Source organism: Camelina sativa, chromosome 10, assembly GCF_000633955.1.
Source record: "Camelina sativa cultivar DH55 chromosome 10, Cs, whole genome shotgun sequence".
NCBI classification, from domain to species: Eukaryota; Viridiplantae; Streptophyta; class Magnoliopsida; order Brassicales; family Brassicaceae; genus Camelina; species Camelina sativa.
This window is the reverse complement of record NC_025694.1, coordinates 16,189,367-16,199,626: the sequence shown is the minus strand read 5'-3', so window position 1 is coordinate 16,199,626 and position 10,260 is coordinate 16,189,367. Positions and strand designations below refer to the sequence as shown.

The window sequence follows — 10,260 nt, the reverse complement described above, 5'->3', positions numbered from 1 at the left end:
CTATATCACACCCACCCAAGGGAATTAACATAAGATCAGCCTGAAATGGTGTTCCTCTAAATTCTCATTGAAACTTATCTGTTATAGCATCAACCCCCAACATTCTCCCATCACTTACTGAAACTCGAGCCATACTTTCAGGTTTTAAAACACAGTTCAACTTCTCAGCTGCGTTGGGATCCATAAGGTTGTGTGTAGAACACGAGTCAATGAGTATATACAAAACTTGCTTTTCATAAGAACCCTTCACCCTCATCGATTGGTATTCAGAGATTCCTGAAATCGCATTAGCAGAAGTATAAGCTATAACTTAGGTTTCCTCTAATTCAACCTTTTCCACCTATGCTTCTTCCAATTCTCCACAATCTGATTTGTGAGGCTTAACTGTAGTATCCTTAGGTTCCTCCATAGTAGTAAGAACTGTTTTATGAGAAGGCTCTGGTTTGGATGATAAAATCACTTTATATTGAACTCTTTTCCATAAGCTTGAGCTTTCTCATATAATCTTCCCACCAATAAGCATTGTTAAATAGACTTAGGTTGAAACATTCTAACATTCATATGAGTATCACTTCTCAGCCCGACCATCTATATTTCAACTAAGTGATCTTCAGATAATTTCACTTTGTCACTAATCAACGCAAAGCAAGCATGATATTCTTCAATTCTTTCTATTTCATGCAACTGTTCCAGCTCTGTAACGGAATCATCTATCAGCTTATAATATTTTCCTTGCAACCGCATTTTGTAAAAAAATTTACTAGTGATTTTTTATTAAGACTTTAATTTGAGTCAATATTCAATTAAATATTGCTTATCTCTAAACAATTTTTTTTCCTTTTTAAAGTTGTTTCTACATTTATTTGTCAATTTCTGGAAATTCTTATGACTTGTTTTTTATTTATTTAATATCAAGTAAATTCTTATATACGATGCGATCAATGTATCTTAAAATATTATATACGATGATATATTTTTTGTATTGCGTTTGAAAAGAAACCCTATTTTATTTTGTATTATTCAGTTTTTGTATAATAAATATATGATCGATGTAAAGCATGGTTTTTGTTTATACGTAAATTTCTATCGAAACACTTTTTGTATGTTTTTGTATTTTGTTATTAGTGGTTTATTGTTATTTACACGTAACTATATATCGACTTATGTTAGTCTAATTATGTACAAAAAGTAAAACAGGCCATAAAAGTTAGTGACTGCACAAAAGAAATCCACTGCCAACTTCTCCAAAACAAAAATAAAATAAAAAAATGAAGCTCTTTCTTATATACTATAAAGTAATCTCGATTATCTATATGGCGTAGTATGGATATTGGCGCACTAGATAAAAATTTGAGAATGTTCCGGGTGAGTGGTATATTTGGAAGAGAATGTTCAAAAAAGTTTTTGAAAATATTTTCGAGCCTCCTCAAGATACCTTAGAGAAAGCCACCCAAGAAGAAGAATTTTGGAGAAAATTAAACATTAGAGACATACTACTAGCGTTAGTAGAAGCTGGAATACTTTCGACCCCAATCCCACAAGAATCCATTGTATGCTTTATCGATGGGTCTTGCCCTACATAGGTGGATAGGAGCGAAAATGGTTGGATTGCGTCTATCAGTAATAGAATCTTGCATATGGGGCTGAAAGGATCGCGTAGAAGCCTATCTCCCTTACATGCAGAGTTAAACACCCTTGTTTGGGCTATGAAGTGTTTATTGGCTTTGGTCTTGGATATAACTCTAGTTGCTACAGATTTCTCAGACCTCCTCACGATGACGTCTAATATCAAAGATTGGTCGACCTTTTCATTTGAATTGAAGGACTTCATTCATTTCAGAGACAGATTTGCTAATTTTAGTATTAGATTTATTTCCCGAAATGATAATATCCACGCCAATAAACTTCCAAAATGTGCAAGAACACGAGATTTCTGTTTTTCCCATTTATGTTTGTCGGTACCTAATTGGTTCTCTCTCGAAAAAATCATCTTCCATAATGTAATATATGAGGTTTGTTTGTTAAAAAAGAAAAAGAAAAAATGAAGCAAGAAAAACGACCATGACATTTAATAGTTTGATAAACAAAAGGCGACATGAAAAAAGAAAAACTAAATGAAGCAAAGTCTATATGAAAAGAAGATAAAAAGAAGCCACAACATTCTGCTTTTGTCACTATCATTTCCCCTTACTACTCTTCCATCATTTCTGCCCCTCCAGCCGCTTCCCCTGCTGCAACTTCCTCGGCCACCACATTACCACCACTGCTTTCACCGCCAATACCAGTTCTTCCAGTGATGCCATAATACTCATACTTCATTGCGTGTAAGCGACATACAATAGCAGCACTCATGGACCTTCATGGTGGGTAAGTGTTCTTCTACATCCTCGTCTCCAAGAAAGATTCATCCCTAAACATCATGTTGTCGTTGAGAGGGATTTCGTTCGAAGCATATGGAGACTGGATAGGAGCAAATGGAGGATGAATAGGAACATATGGACGATGCATAGGTGGATTGGTAGCGATATGACTTTCAACAGAAGAAACCACATCGTCACTCCACACCATGGTTGGCTGAACCAAAAATGAATCGTCAATGTGTTAAGTGCTCATTAAATAATGTCAATTCCAAACCTAATAAAATTAAGGTATATATCTGTTACCGAGACCGGAAATGATGGAAATGAAGCCTCAATAGGTTTTGGCAACAACCATTGACCTTTCTCTATTTGTCTACAGCATGGAAATTCCATGCTAGTCTTAAAATTAAAATATGACCCTATACAATCTGTAGGGAAACATGTCAAGCAAGAAATTGATAGATGTAACCAATAGCTTATAAGAAAATCCAAAACTATTGGCGGATGATTTACAATTTTAAAAATTCATAAGAAAAAAAAAATAGCCAACAAATATTATAGATAATCAAGGATTTATCAAAGACTATTTTATAATCTTTAAAACTAATATTATAATGTAAATAGATATGAGTTAATGGATTCACAACTAAACGATTAAAAAAAAAAAAGCAAATAGCAAGAATCTAGGAACAAATCTAGAAATGTATATATTTTTTTTTTTTTGACAACAAAATGGTCAGCTCATGTGAGCAAATGGGAACAAATTAAGATGAAAAATAGATTTGAAAATGGATTTATTTTTCTTGAAACGAGATTAATTAATCCTATTTTTTAAAAAATGAACAAAATGTTCACCCAAATGAAAGAGATGGCGACAACGAAGCTTAACAAGACCTCGTTCATCATCATGGTTTGCCAATAGCTCTAGAAAAACCACACAATCGTCAACGTCAACTGGTTCAACAACTCGTTTGGTTTCCTTATCATCACTCTCTAAACTCATAGCTATAGTTAAACGTTATGTAAACAAACCTAATCCCAAAATCTCTGAAGGGAACAGAGAGGAAGAGTCTAATTTATATAGATGGGAAAATATTGGTTGATGCAATTTCTTCTCATATATATTCTTTAGTAAAATAGTTAAGACTTCTGCTTTGACTCTCCTACAAACTTAACAATATCCTTATGTTCTTTCTACAGTTTTACATAAACTACCAAAATAATATGATCATTTTAATATTTTATAGTAAATTAGATCCCAATCTTAAATTATGCGCCAATTATATTTATAACAAATTTCTAACATATATGGAAAAATATCAATACATAACAGATTTTTAAGATAGTTCGCGCCTATATTTAAAATAGTTCGGCCCAACTATATATATAGAACTACTATTGTTAGGTAATTATATCTTAAAATAACTAAAACAAATCAATGTTAAAAAAAAATCTGGACAGTTGTGCTACTCTAAGGAAGGAGTATCCATAGTTTTACACTTTTTTGATTAAAAAAATGACATCAAATGTCATTGTTAAAGGGTAAAATTTTAAATTAAATATTCCACTAATAAAATATTTTTCAAAATTATTAGTTTCCAAAAAAAATTCACTTTCTATCTCTAATTTATGCTAGATTATTTTTTTTATAATAATTGTTAGCCGATCAAAATTTGAAAAACTAAGATATCAATTTATACCATATGATTTGTTTTAAATTATATTAGGAATATTTGTTAAATTTGATGATTCTCATCTTAAATTTGATCTAATTTTAAAATTATCATACAATACATATTAATTAACATATGATTATCATATTTTCTGCATATATTGTGATTAAAAAAACGGTGATATATTACTCAACCTTTGAATAAAAGAATGTGTGTTTAGATTTCCTCGCTCGGTCATTTAGAATTTTAATCATAGAACCTTCCTTTGAGAACTGTTTTCTTCCAGTTTGGGCTGCTGATCTTGGAGTTTCCTTCTAACTAATATGTGGTTGACAAAAAAAAAAATATGTGTCAAATTTTTCACATCCACAGGTAGATAAAATTAAAATTATGCGGATTAGTAAAATTAATAAGTCTTAGTCATAAATTTTTATTACTTAGTATTTATTAAGACTTTAATTTTGAGTCAATATTCAAACTACAAATTAAATAATGAAAAGAGATTTAGTTCCTTTTAAAATTTGTTTCTATATTATTTATCAATATTATGGAATCCACATATTTCATTTTATTTCTATTTAATATTAATTGAAATCTTTCTGTCTATTTTTTTAAAAAAAACTTTTTTCCCCTTCATAATTAATACTTTCGATTAACGTATTTTTTACATCAATGTATTTTAAAATATTCTACGATAATTTCTTTGCGTTATGTTTGAAGGGAAACAAAATCTATTTTTTCTATTCATTTTTTTTGTTAATTTGAATGATATAAGATATGGTCTTTATTGCTAGATCGGTAAATTCGCATTGAAAATCGTTTACTGTGTTTTGTATTTGGTTGCCAACGTTTTATTAAAACAATAATTTTTTTTCTTTTAACTTTACAAACATTTGGGTTAGTCTAATATTATGCATAAAATAAAATAAAAAGCCATAAATATTGTTATGATGCACCAAGAAATTCAATGCCAAGTTGTCCATAACAAAAACCAAATGTAACAAGAACAAAACAAACAAAAACCATGAAATTTGATAGTTTGAGGAAGAAAAAGCAACAAAACAAAAACTAAATGAAGGAAAGTCTTAAATGATAGATCACATAAACCATATTATGTTCGAGCCACAACTTCTTGCTTTTGTCACCATCATTTTCAGTTGCTACTCTTCCGTCATTTCTGTCCCTCCTGCCGCATCACCATCGCTGCTTTCATCGCCTCCCCCACCGCTGTTTTCACCGCCTCCCCCAGTTCCTCCGGTGCCATAATTCTCATACATCATTGCTTGTAAGCGATTTTCGCTATTAGCAATAAGGAATAAGTGTTGCTCTATCTGACGCTGCATCCTCGTGTCCGAGGAAGGGTCATGCCTCCATATGTCAAGCCTCGCATTGCCACTGTGACGGACTGATTGGTCCGGAGCATAGGGACGGTGCATAGGATTCGGAGCATATGGAGGAGGGTACACAGGGCTAGGAGCATATGGAGGGTACACCTGGCTCGGAGCTAATGGAGGGTACAGCTGGCTCGGAGCAAGTGAAGGATACACAGGGTTTGGAGCAAATGGAGGGTGTTCAGGGTTCGGATCATATGCAACGCTAATAGGTGGAGTGTAGGAGAAGATTCTATCGATATAACTCTCGACAGAAGACGACACACTGTCAGACCTCATCATGGTTGGCTGAACGAACAAATGAATATGTTAAGTACTGATCACTGAATAATATGAAATTCCAAACCTAATATAATACGAGACACTTTTGGTAAAATTAAGGTATAGATCTGTTACCGAGTCAGGTATATCAACTCCAGTTTCATCATGCACAATATCCAAAGTGAATTGGGGGAATGAAGGCTCTTCAGGTTTTGGCAACATCCATTGACCTTTCTCAATCTGCCTACAGTTTGGACATTCCATGCTCTTCTTAAAATTGAACGCTGAGCCGATGCAATCTGTAGGAAAAGATGTCAAGGAATAAATTGATTCATGTTACAACATAGCTTATATAAGAAAAACCAAAACTATTAGCAGTGATGGGTTATAATTTTAAAAGTTCCTAATGAATTTTCTCAGGCAACAATATATCATACTAATTTGCTAAATAATCTCATATATATGTTGGGACAATTTTGGCCGACATAAATACATAGACATCAATTTTGGTCGTAATAAATATATAGACAACCAAGGATGTCTCAGAGATCTAGTGTTGTATAATCAGAATAACCAGTATTGTAATGCTAGGTATGAGTTAATAAATGCATCAAACAAGGTGGGGAGAGACAGAAAAACAAATATACAAGTCGTGGAACTAAGAGTCTGCATACAATAATTCCTTCAAGAATATATTCACAACAAAACCATAGAAAACAAAACAAATATTAAGAATCTGCAAACAAATCGAAATATATGTATTAAAATGAAATCAGCAGTAACAGATCTGATGAAAATGGATTTATTTTTGAAACACGAAGTTCCATTGAAAATTAATTTTTGGTGGTCTTCACACACAAAAACCGAAGAGGAGTAGTGTTATATGTAGTCTAATATGTATCTAAATAAACAGAAACAAATAAAATGAAAATGGATTCGAATATGGATTATTTTTCTTGAAACGAGATTAATCCTATGCAAAAAAAAATTGGGTGCTCTTTGGCAAACAAAAGATAACAAAATACGTACCGAGATGAAACTGGTGGCGACATCGAAGCTTAACAAGAGTTCGTTCATCATCATTGTTTGGCAATGGCTCGAGACAAACCCCACACTCCTCAACGTCAACGTCAACTGGTTCAACGACTCGTTTGGTTTCCTCAACACCACTCCTTAAACTCATAGCTATTGTCTAATCTTATGTAAAACCCAATCTCAAAATGACTGAAGGGAACAAAGAGGAAGAGCCTAATTTATATAGAAGGGCAAATAACATTAAAAATATTGATTTTATTTCTAGAAAGATAGTAATTAAAAAATTTCTGCTTTGACTCTCCAATAAAATTCACAATCTTCATGTTTTTCCCAATATTTTTAAGTTTTTACATAAACTACCAAACAATATGACATTTTTTGTAACTTTGTACTAAATACCGAACAAGTATAACGACTATTGTTCGTTAATTATTTTTAATTAATATGTAAAAAATATCAATAAATAAAGAATATTTTATGTATTTTGCACCGATTATTCATAATGAATATCTAACTTATTTAGAAAAGTAAAAATAAATAACAAATAATAAAAATATTATACCTAACAAATAATATAAAAAAATTATATTTCTAATGTAATATAATTTTCTAGGAAAAATGGAAAATATATCTTAGAAATATATTTCCCTCTAATGGGAGTGCATATTACATCCCCTTGACCCCTTTATAGATGACTCTTATTTCTGAGATTTCTTTCTATTAAAATTAATTGATAACAAAAGAAAGATAGAAATATATAAAAGAGGAAACTGGAAATACAGGTTATTTTTTTCTTCATTTGTGCATGTATACTTTCTGTAGATAATTTTGATGAATAGATTTATAATAATTAAAGAAATATAAAACTGTAGAAATTGACTTCTTTTTTTTGTCAAAACCTTTGCCTTCATCCATTCAAAATAGAAAACCATTGCAAATACAAAAAAGGAGCAAAGACCAAAGTTTGAAACATTACAATACAAAGCAATCCCCAATGCCAATAAAGTAGTAACCGAATTCATCAATTTTGGATCCAAGAGAGCTATAAGAGAGCCGCGTTTTTATTTAATGTCTTAATAATATTATGTTGAAGTAATGTTCAACACTTGGTCGTGTAACCAAGTCAATAATCAGAACACAAAGTCAAAACGTTTTGAATATGTATTTTACATTAATCAATTATTTTCTCCAAGTATAAACTCAATTAATTTTCTTTTTATCAAATACGAAACCTAGGTAGAAGCTACGAACCACTAAATTTTGGAATTATTGTTAACAAAAATTAATTAAAACTTGGGACTTAGAAAACTAAGCAAGTAACAGATGTCCAATGTAAATTTTATATAAGATAGAATAACTTTTATATAATATAGAGTAAACTTAGAGTGGATATTCAAAATTTTGTATAATATATCGTGCTATTTTTGAATCTTTCTCTTTCTGGAACAAGGCCGAATATTTTCGAATCTTTAGCAGAATCCCTCTATGTCTTGCGGATCAAGATACTCTTCTCTACAAATAAAGTGTCCCATTCTCTCCGAAAGCATCCAATCAGATCGAGTCCGATCCAATTTGCTAAACACCAAAGCTTCCACCAAATATGCCTTATCTCTTAGCAAAAAGTATGTTTTGAGAGTATATCGTAGAATCGTTCGTAAAATCTATAATCGAGTGTAGCGCCGCTATATGAATTGCATTATAACTTCCCTCATACTTCATACGAATGAACTCCATATGTGTACGAATCATTTTCATTTTTCATGGAATTTATAAATCCCTTTACAACCATACACAAATTTAACACTCTTAACATGCTTATCAATTTCCATACGATCTTAACAATAGAATGTAACAGAAAATTTATACCATTCTAACCTTTACTACTTCAATATACTAATATGCATGCTTATTGATCCAACAGCAAGTAATTTGCAAATCGATCGATCAATAAATCACTTTCATCGCCCACTATACGAATCAATAAAAAAATGAATCACGTAATATATATACGAATCAAACGTACACAATACTTCATCGTCACTGGACTGACCTTGATTGACGTGTGTTAGGAGTTTGACAGATTAGCAGGGACTGAGGACTGTCGATCGTACATATTCTTGAATCTATTCAATTACACAAAACCGAGAATAATATTAACATAAAGATTTATAATTATGTGGTATTACTTTTTCGACTAAGTAGAATTATATAGAACTTAAGAATCCAAATACAATGTTGTTCCATGCAAATTGATGGGTTAGTTACATCACAGTAAAGATGAAATCAGATTTTTGATAATATTGTGATATTTTGCCACTTTAATGGTTTCTCCATTTATAATATAGGATGTTTTAGAGATTTTTATTTGTTCTTTTATAATAGAGAGTATTTTCAACTTTCAAAACAAGTTTTAGATTAACTTCATATTTTTTTATTATTTTTTTTTATGGAGTCTTGTTTATAATTGAATAAATTTTAATAGACGTGGTTTTATTTAAAATATAAAACTAGAGCAAAACTATAAAATATACTAAAAACAACAAAAAAGTGGTTTGAAAGGCTTTTGATTTCTACGACTATGGTCTATTGCGGCCAAATTCCGTAACAAATGTTCAAGAAAGAAAAGTGAACATTTGTACGTATTAACCCTACATTCTTCAAATTGACACTTACTCAGTAAAATGCAATTTTGGGATTAAACTAATAACTCCTCCCTAACGAGTTCAATAATCACGCGATACCATTAGCCGTGTAACGTCCGAGTGCAATCTTTTAGTAGGCCCCACATCTTTTCTAATTTCGTGTATTTATCCTTATTAGATGGCCGGTTTTCTATATCTTAAAAGTTTGAATACTTTTTTACTGATCCTACAAATCATCATGTAATTATTCTACATATTTTATCATTTGCAAAATTTTGATAATTATTTTTTGAAAAATCATCCATGATGATTGTAAAGATATTTGAGAAGAGGCTATAAAATGAATTATCTAGAAAACATTAGTTAAACTAGAGGTTCGACTCACTTATGTACCAAATTATCATTATATGTATATGAGTATCTTGTGTGAACCTGAGTATTTAAACAAATATCCCATTTTAGTGTTTTCTTAATGAAATTAATCAACGAACAATATATCATTTTTATCTCCTCTCTACTTTTGATATCGTCTATCTCTCATTCTTTATTTTCACTCTCTCCTACGTTAGTTCAAAGATCTAAATATCTACTCAACCCCAGCCGCAAAGACACCGAATGAAATTTATGTGTTACGTTAGTTAACTATCCATACTAAATTGTGATTTTGCAAACATCATCTCATGCGGATCAAATTTGCTATATTATGTATCTATACACAAAGAAACCAAAGTAGAAGTGGTTCAATGTTCTAAAATAAATACGAAGGGAAACATTTCAGGAGAATATGAAAATAAATAACCGACTATGTTGCAAACAGGAAAAAATGATGATGTATTGATGACTAGAATTGAAGATCTCATAGTCGACTATTTGGTAGAAAAAGCTAATCCAACAAACC

At 31.2% G+C, this 10,260-nt stretch overlaps 1 protein-coding gene across 1 annotated transcript; it reads right to left on the bottom strand.

The window, feature by feature from the left end:
- LOC109126857 lies at positions 2,191 to 3,363 on the bottom strand. The gene is made up of 4 exons (XM_019230743.1): positions 3,216 to 3,363; positions 2,664 to 2,788; positions 2,417 to 2,574; positions 2,191 to 2,356 (listed from the first exon to the last, which is right to left on the bottom strand). The coding sequence occupies exons 1-4, from the start codon at positions 3,361 to 3,363 to the stop codon at positions 2,191 to 2,193; spliced, it is 597 nt and encodes a 198-aa protein (XP_019086288.1).

Coding starts and splice junctions, on each gene's coding strand:
- LOC109126857 (XM_019230743.1), bottom strand. CDS start 3,363: ATGAGTTTAGAGAGTGATGATAAGGAAACCAAACGAGTTGTTGAACCA. Junction 2,575..2,663: donor TTCCATCATTTCCGGTCTCG/GTAACAGATATA, acceptor TTTTTGGTTCAG/CCAACCATGGTGTGGAGTGA. Junction 2,357..2,416: donor CCTCTCAACGACAACATGAT/GTTTAGGGATGA, acceptor CCCACCATGAAG/GTCCATGAGTGCTGCTATTG.